This window comes from Amblyomma americanum, chromosome 6, assembly GCF_052857255.1.
Source record: "Amblyomma americanum isolate KBUSLIRL-KWMA chromosome 6, ASM5285725v1, whole genome shotgun sequence".
Lineage (NCBI taxonomy): Eukaryota > Metazoa > Arthropoda > Arachnida > Ixodida > Ixodidae > Amblyomma > Amblyomma americanum.
In genome coordinates this window covers 65,686,855-65,701,741 of record NC_135502.1, presented here as the reverse complement: position 1 = coordinate 65,701,741, position 14,887 = coordinate 65,686,855, and the positions used below count along the sequence as shown (strand labels likewise).

Below are 14,887 nucleotides of genomic sequence, written 5' to 3'. Positions count from 1 at the left end.
AAAAAAAAACCGCGCACACTTAAACGTAATGACAAAACAGCAATCATGTCCAACATTCTTTGGCAAAAATTTTGAAAATTGGAAAATTGTAAGATACTTTTGCTGAAATATTGAAGGCAATGGTCCATTCTTCTGTTATGTAGCAAAATCTTTCTTTTCAAGTGTTTCCATCGATTGCATCGAGCAGCTATGGCTACCATAGAAAACCAATGGGGAACGCTTTTGACGATAGCAAAGCCATTAATAGAAAATGCAATGCATTCCTGCAGTCGGGTGACGTGCGGATATATTGATTATTATAGTGAAATTTTACATTATATGAAAAAAATGGTCAAATGTTTTAGGGGAATCCCACAAGGTGGAGTAGATCCGTAATTACATATTATTACATATGAAAAAAAAAATTCGTTCATAAACGGTTTCACGCTCAAAAATGCTTCTGTCCAGAATTCTTGGGTATGAATGCATGAATGATCGCTAGCTCCACGCTACAAATTAGCCATCGTGATAACGCTAAACTAAGTTAACAGCGATGTCATTTGTGGACATAGTATTGCTCTTGTAAGAGGAACAGAAATAGTTCCCGTTTAATAAAGAACGCAAATTAAGCTCTCAAAGTACATTTCAAACTATTCTGTGAGATTACTTCCCCTGGCAAAACAAGTTAGTATTTCTGGATCCCTCATTTGCAAGAAAAATGGCCACGATACTAGACGGTTTCATTGTAAAGTTGCTAGTAACGCTCCGTGAGTGACTCACAAGATCGCCAACCCTTTTTATTGCCCGGCTCAGCCAGTTGGTTCTGATAGGGATTATAACAATACAGGATGGAATGACAAGAAGTACTATAATGTATTGGTCCTTGTCACAAACTTTTGATTCCCATGACGCTTTGTACATGAATCTGTGCATACTTGTAGAAAGCAAAAAGTACATGTTGCCCTGTGCAAAACAAGTAAATTTTATTGGCCGCTCTGCAGATTATTTAGAGCGGCGAAATTTTTTTAGCACCGAAAAAAAAAACGAGTGGCGCTGGAAGAGGTTAATGTACAGACAATAAAAACATGCCAGGGAATAACCTCCTTTGAGCCCACGCACATCGAGGAGCCCTTGAAACAGTATGTATTCTGTAGGATGAATAAAAACATATGTCACAGTTTTCATCGCAATTTTTTTTATTAAAAGCAGCTAAACCTTCATTTGCGTTCCCATACATGCATGGCTTGCAAGCTGGCTGCTGTGATCCGGAATGAAATGGCTTGCTTCTGACCTGTGAAACCCGTCTACCTGATCCACGATCAAAACAGGTCTGCCCATTCTGTGCGCGCCGTTGAAGGGATCTGCATGAAACATGCCGTTACCTTCATAGTGAGTATTCGGAATGGCGACTTATGCAGCCGGGGCTTAGGGAGTTTCGGTAATCTTGGGAAGTCTGTCCTCATCGTTTATCAAGGCCGAACCACCGTGTCCGGTCGTTTAATGACGGACTATTAGTGTTGGTCGCAAGTTCAGCTTATGCGACTGCTTCTGAATGTTATCCGGACGCACTAATGACTTCACAGCTGATTCAGGCAGCCTGGAATTTCTGGCATTGTGTTTGAAAGTAACATCGGCCATCTTTTTATGGTTGAAGATTTCTTGACGTGGTAGAGCTGCTAACGTGCTGCTGTAATCATCCGCCGAACTACGCCTGGTACTAGAGAAATCGACGTGCTGTTTTGAAGGAACAGTTGCCTCTTCCTGGCCTAAAATACGCACATTAGGATTCTTCAGATTTAACCAGTTGGTTTGAAAGGAATCGTACGCGCGCCAGAATCCCTCGTATGGAGCCGCACGGCGTAGCGCTTCCATGGCACCGCTTTCTTCCACCAGAGATGTCAGGTTACGGACCGCCGAGCGGCCACGGTCGAGGAAATCAGGTCCGAAGAGATTTCCGTAGCCTTCATACATTGAAGACACTCTATCAAGTACGTATGTTTCGTTGGTTAGCCTCTGGACTCCCATGTTGAGCAATCTGTAAGCCGCAAGAACAGTAAGCGGCATATGCTGTGTGCCTGGCAAAAGCTTACTGACGGACGTAAGTTGAGCGTTGCTGAGGTTTCCACCGGTGTCGACGTACGACATGATGCGACCTGCCACCGCACGGTCTAGAGTATGGACTGTGTTGTTCGATGGCAGCAAGTCATGGAACCCATAGTAGTCTTCATTAGACGAGGAAGGCATGTTAAACAATTCTTGGAGGACAGATGTAGCGTTCTTGTGTCCAGTACTGATTGGAAATCGACATGGCGATGCTTTACTGGCTTCCACGCAGAGCATTTTCGGGGGGTCAAAACGCATTTCGTGAGGACACTGAAATACGTGCTTCAGAAAAGTGGACCGCGCAACCCCGAAGCACGAGTAATACTTTCGACATCCAGATTTAACATCAGGGAAATATCCTAAGTTTGACGGACAAACGTTGCGCCTCCGAGCTTGCTGTCTGCGTTTTTTGTTTCTATTTATCTTCGTCTTGGCTTCGTGCTCTCTTTCGTTTGTGTTAGTGCTTATCGTCTTCACAGTGTGTGGAAGGTCAGTCGCATTTTCTGACAGGTCACGCCGGGAAGCTGTTTCCTCGCTTGTGACCTGGGTAACGTGCTCCGTAGCTTCCAGTTCCATCGTTGAGAGTTCTTCGGGGCCACACGGCACCTTCCTCCACCCACAAGCGCCTCTCAAAGTGTCGAACATTGTGCCCGGAGGGCAAGCCATTAGACGGTGTCGCCAACTACCGTCTTCCGCCCTCGTGCAGTAGTGGTAGCGCTGGCAAGCAGAGGAGAAGTCGGCGTAGAAGTTTCCACGGGCGCGGTCGCAGCTGGAGTTCTCCACTGTTGAGCCCTCATCCGTCTTCTTGACCTTTTGAGAGCAGAGAAAAAACAAACACAAGGCGTCATATGAAAATTAATGGCATGAACATACGAGGAGCTTATTCGCTTAAAGGAACCATGAAATTACATTTACTGAGGTCAGGAAAAGAGCAGGAGCGATCGTCATTCTGTCACTGATCACCACACCGGAAAACTTTTTAAGCTAGCTTCGTTAACACCAAAGATATCGGCGACTAAAAATGATTCTCCTCTCAGCCCCCCTCAACTCAAAAACGCCGACGCGCCAGAAGAAAAAACATTAGGCAGGGCTTAACCACGGTTACAACCAAAGGCCAATCAGGCAAACGCGGCTACGCGGCGTTTATGTACGTGCCATACGTTTACGTCACGTCACGTGACTTGACAGCAGCGCCACCTCAACGAAACTCCTTTAAGGAGAAATGTTAAAAGCCAAAGGTAAAGGTCAAAGTTCAAAGAGCAAGCCACCATGAATGATATCAGGCATTATGGTGTACCTTTGGCAGCCATGGTACGCTATAGGTTTTTAACTTCGTTAAACCTATTATAGTGCGAAAGCATTCTCAAATCTCCAAGGTCAAATTTTTGCAATGACCCGAACCAATCTTGGATGTCAACATCGTTTCTCGGTGGCTCTTTTCTTCATGGCTTGAAGCTCTTTCCGGTTCCCCGAACTTTTCTTCGCGGTTTAAGTTGTCCTTTCATCGCCCCCAACCCCTTCTATCCACGGCTTGAAATTCTCTCCGTCGGCTCGGGAGGGGAAGCGAGCCAGCACCAGGAAAATGGAGATGCATACCCCTTTTCGACGCCCATTCCGGCGCACGCCAAGAGCGCCGACGCTGAGCGCGTACGTCCAGGAAGGGCCCTTGGAGTTGGCGCTTAAAGGGTCTGTGAAGGGGGGCTCTAATAAAATTGCGGCATGCCTGGGATATTGAAGCACGCCGCTTCACGAATAGTGTCCAGCAAGGATTTTTTTAATGCGCTTTGTAGAAGCTGAGTTATCTGTAGTTAAAATTTGAATTTCAGCGTCTTCGTGTCTTTCCCTCTCCTCTCGTCACTTTTTGCACGCTGGAAGGTAGGTGCTCCTTCGCCGACTCCCCTCTGGGAGCGGAGCTTCCCGACCCGCCGGAGATAAGCGGCTTATTGGCCGCGGCCACGGTAGTTGCCTGACGTCTGCAAGAATCTAACCAATGGCCACCTCTCACTTTGTCTACGCAGATGCGGGAAACGGAGGAGGGTGCGAGCATGAAAAAGTCGCCGGGAAGGGCTCGCCAACTTTGACGCGTGATTGCGTGTCGTCTGCTGCGTGTAGAAGAGTATTATTTAGCTCTGGTTTTCATGGCAACACAGTGCAGTGATTAAGTGAGTTAATGTGCTCTCCTCGGAAGGCGTTTCAGAGCCCCTTTAAGAACGCGCGGTGCGGTGTCGCCCTGATAGGTTGCAAACTACTCCGAGCAGCAATTTTCAAAAAGTATTGGTAAATTATAGGGTTCACGTGGAGCGTTTAAATATAACTCGAATACTCACAAAGACTGCCGCTACCGATCTGTTGGACTAGAATATGATAATCTAAATTATTTCAGGGTCCCTTTAAAACAGGCAGTAGTATACCTCTTCCTACATGCATTGGCCCACGTTTAAAGGGACACTGAAGATTACTTCATCTGATTTTTGTTCTTAGTAAAAATCGTTTCTGTGGCTCTTTTCTGCCTATGTTAAAGTTTTTCCCGAAACAAAAACTCATTTATTGCTGAGAAATATTGATTTTAAAATTTTCCTGCCACTCGATTTAAACTTGTGACGTCAAGACAAAAAAAAAAGGACTCAGCGATCACATCACGATTTGGAGGTGAACGGTAGCATAGCCTAGCCTCAGGGATCCGTTCGGGAGCAATGGTTTGTTTGCTAAAACGGGGACCCTTTATTTCAGTTTGTCTTTTTCTAGATCATAAAAACCTCCGTTTTCGGGGAAAATAGCATCTTCGTCATTAAAACACAGAAATTATTGATACAAGCCACCTTCAATTTGTCCTAAATTTCTTTAATAAATCGCGTGTTATGATTGATAGAAAATACATTATTTAAAATTGCAATGAAAATAAAATTATTTTCCACTCGTATAGCTCGCAGATAAGAATAGGCCTCGGTTTGCTGATTATTCAGCTCATCCGAGTGGTCTAAATTTTTCGCAGATGGCAATGCTCCAAAATCACAATACCTAATATCTGCCCATGAGACATCGAATGCGCTTTCACGAACTAGAGCATGCCGTAGACACGGTCAAGAGCAAGCGCTGTCAAGCACACTGTTGATTTAATCTGATGCCGTACTGCTAGTAAACCAGTTTATTTTTTATGCGCCAAACCGTTGGGAACCGAAGCATGGAAAACAAGGACTGCAAGCACTTGAGGGGACCTCACCATCTAATACACAGTAACTAACACCAAAATAACGCCAAACCTCCGCGTCTTTTGTGTAATAGTTTGTTACCCACCGCAAATTTATGCACTTATTCTTTTTATCTTTGTTTCTGTCTGGCGTCTTTCCACGACGCCACGTTACCTAGGGGACGCTGTGCCAGCAGGCCTTTGTTTGTGTTGCCTACCTGATGCTGTGCTTGTACGGTGTCATTTTTCGCTGCTTCATGGCACAGTACGTGGTCGGCAAGCCCAGCGATAACTGCAAGAAATAAATCGGACTGTCTTTACCGAGAGTTTTGAAATCAAAGTACTGGAAAACCAGGGGGCAAATGAAGGAGTTTGTTCGGTTCACAGCCAGGACGACTTCAATTTAAACCTTGCAAAGAAACTACACCTCAGTCTTGAAGACAAAAATTTCAGGGGAACTACACTTTTCTGAAATTTCTTTAATCAAAACAAACTATATATGAGTTTATAGTGATTGGGGGGTTTTACCGTCCCCCGAACTGTGACAGTGCATTTTGTGACAAAGTCAACGAGTTCTTGTGCGCATACAGGAACCACTCCTGCAGTTTGCTTATGGCTGGCGATTTTAATGTTCCATCTATAGATTGGAGTTGTGATTTACCAATCGCTCTTTCTAGTTCCTCTGAACCCTTTGTTGATCTTATTTTACTGCATGGCATGAGCCAGCTAGTAAAAGAACCCATCCGCATTCAAAAAGGTTACGGGTTCGTCCTGGACCTCTTTCTCGTTAATAATGCAGTCGTTATTCGAAACCCGCGCATTGAAGTAGTTGAAGAAATTTCAGACCATAAAATTGTGTGTCTATCACTGTACATCAAATCCATTCACAAACCCCCTGAAAAAGAGCGACTCGTTCCAGTGTTCACGCGTGCTAGCCATGTTGACATCTTAGACACACTTGAGAGCTCATATTCTGTCTTTTCCTCTTTCTGCGCTTCAAACAAACACACTACTGACAATTTATGGTGTTTCTTTAAGGATCTGGTTCTGACGTGCATTACGAACTACGTTCCTTGTAAACTCAAAAGATAGCGAACCAACACTCCGTGATGACAAAAGAAATCATACGTCTGAAGAGGAAACTAAAGAAAACTAGAAAACAGCACAAGCAGCACCCGTCACCGTCCACCGCAGTGAAACTTTGTAGTATGAGGGAATTACTGAACGGTAAAATTCAGACAGCGAAAAACTATTACCAAAGCGTCTCACTAAAAAACTTTCTTCTATCGTCCCCAGCTAAATTCTGGCGTCACATTGCGCCAGTAAAGAAAACTGCCCCTATCATTTGCATATATGAGGTCGCTGTAACCGACAAAGTGGAAATTGCTGAAGCACTAAACAACTATTTCTGTTTTGTATTCACCCAAGATAATAGTGCAGTGCCCAGCGTTGCTTGTTTCGAAGAAATCCCGGATATCTCAGACTTGAGTGTTAGCGAGGAAGGCGTTCTGTCTGTACTACTTAACTTAGACATTAAGAAATCGCCAGGAATCGACATGATACCAAGCGCCTTTCTTGTACGCTACGCCGAATGGTGTGCAAAATACCTTGCCCAAATTTTTAACAAGTCCCTACAGTATGCACAACTGCCACAGGACTGGAAATACAGTAAAATCATTCCCGTGCCGAAGACAGGTAGTAGCTCACTTCCTGAGTCATACAGGCCCATTTCACTACTTTGTACATCTGTTAAAATGCTTGAGCACATCATATTCAAACACATTTCAATTTTCGTCGAAGAAAATCAGATTATTACTGACGCGCAACACGGTTTCCGCAAAGGACTATCAACTGTAACACAACTGCTAGACGCAGTCCATGACCTTGCATCTGCCCTAGATAAGCAAGGTCAAATTGACATCATTTTCCTTGATTTTGAAAAAGCCTTTGATCGCGTATCCTGCAAAAAGCTGCTTCTTAAGTTAAAGCCAATCCTTAAGAATGACAAGTTACTCGCGTGGATTCAAGCATATCTTTCTTATAGATACCAGGCCGTCAGCATCGACGATGTGCTATCCAATTTTAATTTTTCATCAGTTGAGTCCGGCGTCCCGCAGGGCTCAGTTTTGGGGCCGCTCCTGTTTTTGGTCTTCATTAATGATATCACTGCTGAAATACCAGTAAAAATTAAGCTTTTTGAAGATGACTGCATAATCTACCATTCAATATCTCCTGCTCACAATCAAGCAACCTTAAACTCACCACTCGCTAAATTACAGACCCGGTGTTCTATATGGCAAATGACTATAAACACCAAAAAAAAAACTGTTGCAATGGCTGTAACTCGAAAGAAAGACCCGCTAACATTTAAATATCAAATCGGAAGCCATTATCTGGCAACAGTGTCAAGTTTTAAGTACCTGGGAATCATAATCACTCCTGACCTTAGTTGGAACCAGCACATAGTCTATATTAAAAATAAAGCAATGCAGCGACTTGGATATCTGAGAAGGACCCTCGGAAAGTCCCCTCCTGAAATAAAACTACTAGCATACAAAACATACGTTAGGCCGATTTTGGAATACGCAGCCACCGTATGGGACCCCTTCAAAAAAAAAAAAACATAGCGAAACTAGAAAACGTTCAGCGCAAATCCGCGAGGTTTATTTACAACTGCTATAGGCGGTGCATGTCCCCCACCTGTCTATTACAGACTGCTAACTTAGATACACTGGAATCACGTCGGTACCATGAAAGATTGAAGTTTTATTTCTTACTGTACAACGACAAAACACGAATAGACAAAAGCACATACATCCAACCCGCGAATGTGCGTACGACCCGTTTATTCCACAGGAAAAGGTTAAGGATTTCACGTGTAAAACTAACGGGCTCAAGAACTCTTTTTCCCAGGACAACACCTGACTGGATTGCACTGGATGCCCAAACTGTTGAATGCTCCACTCTTGGTGCGTTCACAGACGTACTCCTGAGTAAAAAACAAAAAGTATTGTAATCTGCTCTGAGCCTTTTTCCCGGTCACAATTGAACTTTGTATAAAGAACCATGCGGATTTTGACGCTGGAGACCATCTGTTATCTTGAAGTGCGCTTTCTTGTCAGATGTATCTATTCTGAATGATTATTGCCACCAACTCCTGCTCAAGACATTGCATGAGGTCGGCAGTACATGTAAAATAAAATAAATAAATTATTTTTTTTTTCTAAATGAGCCTTATCCAGAAAACAAATTTAAGTACACCTCTAGTTGCAAGTTAACCGATAAGCCTTACCTTTTAAAAACTATCATAATTGAATCGCACATATAACTAGCATCTTAAAGCATATCACGTTAAAGCTTCTAATGCGTTGCTGCGCATAAAAATATTCCGCGTTTTTCGTGGTTGCAACGCATTGTGCTGCTTGTCGAAAAATATTAAATAAAGCATTTCTTTGGTTTGGCTATATCGCATTTCGCTCGCTTTCCTCAGCGAGCAAAAACACCGTCGCTATAAAACAACTGCTACAGTAATTGCGCCGTTTGTCGTATTACTTGCGCCCTAAAAATTTCTGAATAACACTTCACAATTCTGTCAGCTGGGCTTAAAAGTTTACTAATGACTATTTATTGATTTTATTAGCCCGAATAAAAATCCTCCTGTTTAGTTTACACGACGCCTGACAGAAGTGGTTCGGTTTTCGTTCCAAAAACCTTTAGCAATTTATCGTTAAACCCACGATCAGAGGAACACCACTCATATTGATCACGAAGCGCAAATTCCGCATATTTTAAAATATTTGGGTGTGATGAGAAAAGTTTCTTGGAACTTACCTCGGTTTATCCTCACTGATTTCCGTGATACAATATCTCCCAAAGAAAAGTGAAATTTTCTGCTCTTCTCTATTTTACACTGTTTGTTAATGAGTCAAATTGAGTACAAAAGCTTAAAACATTTACCCACGACCAGAACTTGTAGGTGCACCCCATGCTGCCCTCCGATACAATATTGAGTATAATATCGCATGAAAATGGAAGCGCAAGGAAGAAGCTGTCTTATGGATAACTTGACAAAGCCCCACGCTTCCACAGTCGAACAATCAAAACAGCAATGACAGTAATATATTGCATTCATAAAGAATATATAGGTCAGCATATACTGTGCAACTGAGTCAAACGTAAAAAAAAGAGGCAAAACTGGCCTAAAAACTGAAAGCAAAAAATACACGAGCAATTTACAGTGAATGCATACAACAGCTCAAAAATAAACCGAACAAAGCAGCATACGGTCTTTAAGATCTCACTCTTGCAGGAGTTGCTGTTAATTACACGTATTGTTTCAAGCTAACTGCAGTAAGATATACGAGTTCTGACAATCAAGCCAATTAGGTAGCCTTGGCAGTCTGTTTTCTATGATTTGTGGTTCATATGTAGTTTTATGTTTTTACTCGCCATGATTCGCTATATCGGGCTCTGTAGATAGGGGGCAGTTAATTGCAGATTGGCTAATGATGCCAAAAACCAGACGCGATATTTAAATGTTGTTTGGGTGTCCTACAAATCCAGCATTCTTGCTTCATAGAACACACATTTCTTGAAGAACTCACCCAGGACCAGGAGAATGAGCCAATGGCCGCGCATCGTTTTCTGCAATGCCTGCAAAGTGAAAGTGACAGCTTAGTATGCAAACGCTTCCTTCTTGCTTTAGATATGGAGAAACCCAGTAGTCATCGAAACCAAACAAAGAATGGGGAATATTTCTGTATTTTTATTTGTGGTGTTAATCAAAGGCAAATTAACAATGTAATTACTTTTGACTGGAAGGTAATTTATGAAAAAGTAGAAGCAAAAACAACCGCAAGCCGCCGGAGGAATCCCGAACTCATGGCATCCTAGGAGTACGGGTGGGGCTCTCGAGGACTCGTTTCTTCATGGCTTGGAGCTCTTTTAGGTTCCCCCCACATTTATAATAAGGGAGTAATTACTCATTGGCATCCATCCAAGCACAGCCATACGGCTACAAAGGAAAGCTATACAGCTTTTTTACTCCACATTGAGGGATGCCCCTAAACATTTGACCAACACTGTTCCCACTTCGAGTTATTGATCAATTCGCTCTCACCGTAGCATAAGCTTGCCGTCCCGGTTAGCTCTCTCAATACAGCGACTGCTCCGGAGAAGTGGTGGTCCCAGGTTTGAAACCCCGGACCAGGACAAATTTTTCTTTAACTACGAAGTTTCTGAGAAAGCTGTATAGCTTTCTTTTGTCGCCGTATGGCTGCGCTTGGGTGGATGCCAATGAATAATTACTCCCTCATTACAAATTTAGTCCACCTTTGGGGATTCCCTTAAACATTTGACCAACAATTTTTGTCGGCAAAATTACTTCAGTCTCAACCTTTTCGTAACAATCTCCTATGTAACGGCCGATCTTTTTCCTGGCGGGCAAGCGCTTTCGTAGACTTATACCCCAACTAGGCAAATTAAGTAAACATTGTCGCGTCGTATGAATTTCGCCCTCAATTCACGCACAGGCAGAAATAAAACAGAAAAGCTCACCGATCTGACGCAGCCGCCCATCATTCAGGCACTGCTCACGACCAGTTGACGAGCGTGCATACGCCACTGAGGGCTTCCACTGCTGGGCGTCCTTTGCGCAGTTCCTCGCGTCGCCAAAGTCGCAGAGCCAGTGTGAGGCCAGACGGGTTCCGCGGCCGCGGCGCCCGCGAGCCAGAACATTCCTGGGGGGTGGTTACACTTAGTGGAAAAATTAACCGCGCAGTTTCCCGAGAGGAAGCTTGCGGGTGCGTGTGGCTAAAGGGTGGTGGTTGCTAAGCGCACCCGTGCGCTGCCACCCTGGCAACTGGCTACGAGCCGTGCTTGCAACATCGGAAGGGAGACGGGTGTCAGAGGACGGGAGAGGAGGGATAGCAGGCAGAAGGGTGGAAAGGGGAGAGAGGAGGTAGACAGAGAGAATGCACGCACTGAACACACGAAAAAGCTATGCCTGTCGTTTTGGGGGAATGTGCTGGGGAGACATGACAGTGATCGATGTGGACAAAAGACACCGGCACGCAGCGGAGAGATGGCGATTTGAAAAAAAAAGAAGCTCGTACCCTTTATTCCTATCGTTCCCTCTTTCTTTCCCCCTTTACTATCTTCTCCCTGTCCTTTTACTTATGCTAGCCGCATCTCAGGTGCTTCAGGTTTTGGTGGCAGATGCCGCGGATCGCGTCTACCCGGCCCCTGCAAAGGGACTGGGGAAAGCAAACGAACGCGTTCTACTCCGATTATTCACCAACACAATGATGTGCCCGGCAGTACTAAAACACTTCGATCCCGCGTTCACTGGCAGGTTCAAACACTGTGGGGAGGTGGCTGACACCTACCACATGGTTTGGGTTTGCCAGTGCAACTCAGCTCTCTCCCCCCACCCCAACCCAACCAGAGAGGAATGGGAGGCGGCCCTGCTTGGCTGTTCGGACCTTCAGTCCCAAGAGGCTTTGGTCAAGAGGGCTAAGCTGGCGGCTTCGACCAATGGGGTCCCGGAATAAGGACTCCACCCATTGCGGGGCTCTTTAGAGAGCTTCACCTCTTTCTTTCAATAAAGGCTTTTCACCACCACCACCGGCTTGCAACACCTTTTCCTTCTATTGTTATTTTAATAACAAAGAACTACTAATAATAATTTTTTAAAAAGCAGCAAGATTTTTGCGCGTAAATTTTTGCACCTTTCGTTCGTTCTTCCGTACTCTCCCTCCTTACGCTAAATTCCGCTGCCATGACCGGACTTCACAACTGAACCAACTTGTGTGTGGGTCAGGAAACCAATGTTTTTCCGAACTTGAGGTGTCGATTCGAAATAAAGTTAATTATTTTTTCATTTTCTATCATGCGTATAATTGGGTTACAGAAATGTGGAAGTCGTCAGCTACCGTGCACAGCGAGAACCCCTTCATCATGTTGGCCCGGCCTGTTTTAGGGCAGAAGTAAGGTACAGCGATGGAGACTTCTGGTGTCACAATAATGCCGCGCGCGTCTCTGGCGCCATGTACTGCTTGGCAGGAGCAGCGACAATATGCAGTGAGAACACATTTGCATATTCCACTGAGTGCCACAAGCGTGAAGCCTCCAACGAGAAAGACATAGTGGTCGCAATTAAAATTAAGCAGATTTTCAATTGAGGTTAGGACCTAATTAAGCGTGCGAGGAATTACGTCGAGTGAAATATAGAAAACGGCAACTGCAAGTTGCTCACATTGCGAAAGTCGGAGATTATGCAGATTGCCTCAAAGCGTCGAAAGGCCGAACTGTCGCGTGCACCGAAGAGAACTGTGGCACTGCAGTAACTACTCCACCCCCTTTAATAAAGTTATTAATTATACAGATAGAGCATGTGTCAGTTGTGACAAAATACCAAACGCACGTCTTAGCGTAAAGTTTCATGAATAAAGTCGTAGCTGATTTGCCGTGGTTGTCCTCGTACGCAACAAAGCACCTCAGCAAAGAGCTTCAGCACGCATAGTGTTTAAGTTTATTGAAAACAGTTTTTAATAAAATGATATAATATCGCCACAAAGTCCCGCTTTTCAGGTTAGGTTATCGGAACGGTGGTTACCTCGTTCATTCCTATCTGTGATTAATAATTTATTATTTGTCAAACGTGTATTAATGGACTATAAATAAAATATGTTCTTATTGCCTGTATGAAACGAATCGCGACACCGTGCACAGGTACTAAGTGGAAAGTTATTGAACGCACTTAGTAAGCATTTTGAAGTGCATGGTATCGTGTTACGATTTCATTGTTCCCCTTCTTTGTCTTCACCAAAATGAGAGAGGTCCAAGGCGCATAGGTATCGCCTTCGTTACTATTTATCTTAACTGGGCGAGTGATCTACCGCATTACCATCATCATTTTGGCATATGGCTCCCACCTGGTGTGGAGGCGGCCAGATCACAAAGATCCAAAGCCTCATAAGCATCATCAGCACCATCGCGTGGTGCGCGGCACGCGGCCCGGCGGTGCGCTCGAGCTCAGAAGACGACCCGCCACAGCTGAGGAAGGACGTTTCTTGCGGTCTCCCCGGACCCACACCGGCAACCGACCCCCATCGTTCAAGGCGAGTGACACCGGTAGGAATTCGCATTCTGTTCCTTCGGAGATCGTGGAGCCTGTCCATGAGTACGCGCCTCGGGAGTCTGTAATGCTCCGGCGCTTTTTTAGGCTCCCACTCATCGACTTTGCGGCTGTCTCTCTGTCGTAATCACAACCTTCCCACCGGATTGTGGGAAGACTGCCTACCGTGGCAGTTATGACCGGTCGCGAGACGTTCCTCGGGAACAGCGACGTGGGTGACACAAGCTCCAACGATGGCAGCACTGGCGCATCGCTTAACCGCTGCACTGCTGCGCCAATAGTGGCACGAGGACTCCCAGCGATCTATGAATGTAAACTATAGAGAACGACCAATTGCGCATATGTGGGCATTAATCCATTTTCGCTATCGCGTCATAACCTTAAGGCGGAGCTTAATTGTCCCCTTCATTGAAGCCGAAACGCCGAAGCCGAAGTGAAAGCCGAAGTGCTGCGCCTAATCACGCTAAATCGTCTTGTAATTTTTTTCCGTTCCAAATTGGTTGGGGTCTTCTTGCCGGTTCTCAAGTGTTTAAAGGTGGGAATAACAGGACTGGCCATGGTAGCGCCTGCCAAAGTTATTGGTCATGCGTTTTGCATGCCATTTGCGCTAATTAAAATAATCCAACGTCTTTGGCGGACGGCTTCCTTGAGACAGGAGCTGTTAGTCTGTCCAGCCATTCTCACCTTTTTTTTATTTTTTCCGTAATCCCAAAACCGAGGTATCGTGCAATGCATTTTGTTTCTCATGCCAACTGCTGTATTTCTTCCCACTCTAGCGTGCTATTATGGTACTGCTCATCTACGCATGAGCATCCGCATGTGTATGTCGCTGGGTTCTAACGCTGGTGATGTGTTTATTTTGAATTCGTCTTCCTTCACGCTGGCTGCAGACACACCCTATACTTATACAGTTTATACTGGCCGACGAATATTGATGATTAGAGTTCGATGTGGATCCAAAATTTGTTTTCAATAGTGTGGAGCTCGAATCGAGGGAAGCCTTTCTAAAGCGCTTATTGGTGGCGGGACTAAAGCCTCAGTTCGAGTAAACTGGAAGTTCCAATTAAGCGAGTTAGAATTGACCCGTTGTACTGCTTTCAGATTTCTTAGCTGCACTGCTCGTAGCATGCGAACCAACTACCGGTAATGAGCACAATTGCGGTTACTGTCAGTGAGACTCTGCGCTATGTTTCCATACTGTTTTTTGGTGTTCTCGTTCGGAAAATACCGAGGAAAACGAGATATTCCGTGTCAGCACTGCCAAATATGATTACTTTGGTCGTATATATGCACCTTTCTCACACCACTTCCTATGGTGGTGATGTTGTGGAAGACATTGTAGGCGTGCACAGGTTTCTCCATAAGAGGGGGGGGGGGGAGCAAAGTTCATGGTAGCGTCCGTTCATGCCTTCGGAGTAGCAAAAAGAATATGGTAAAAAATTTGAGCCCCGTTTCTACTCTATATATTAGGGGGGGGGGGG

At 44.7% G+C, this 14,887-nt stretch overlaps 1 protein-coding gene across 1 annotated transcript; it reads right to left on the bottom strand.

Moving 5' to 3' along the window:
- Positions 1–788: 788 nt before the first annotated feature.
- On the bottom strand, positions 789–13,263 carry LOC144095312 (uncharacterized). The gene is made up of 3 exons (XM_077629085.1): positions 13,204–13,263; positions 1,836–2,892; positions 789–802 (listed from the first exon to the last, which is right to left on the bottom strand). The coding sequence occupies exons 1-3, from the start codon at positions 13,261–13,263 to the stop codon at positions 789–791; spliced, it is 1,131 nt and encodes a 376-aa protein (XP_077485211.1).
- Positions 13,264–14,887: the final 1,624 nt, after the last annotated feature.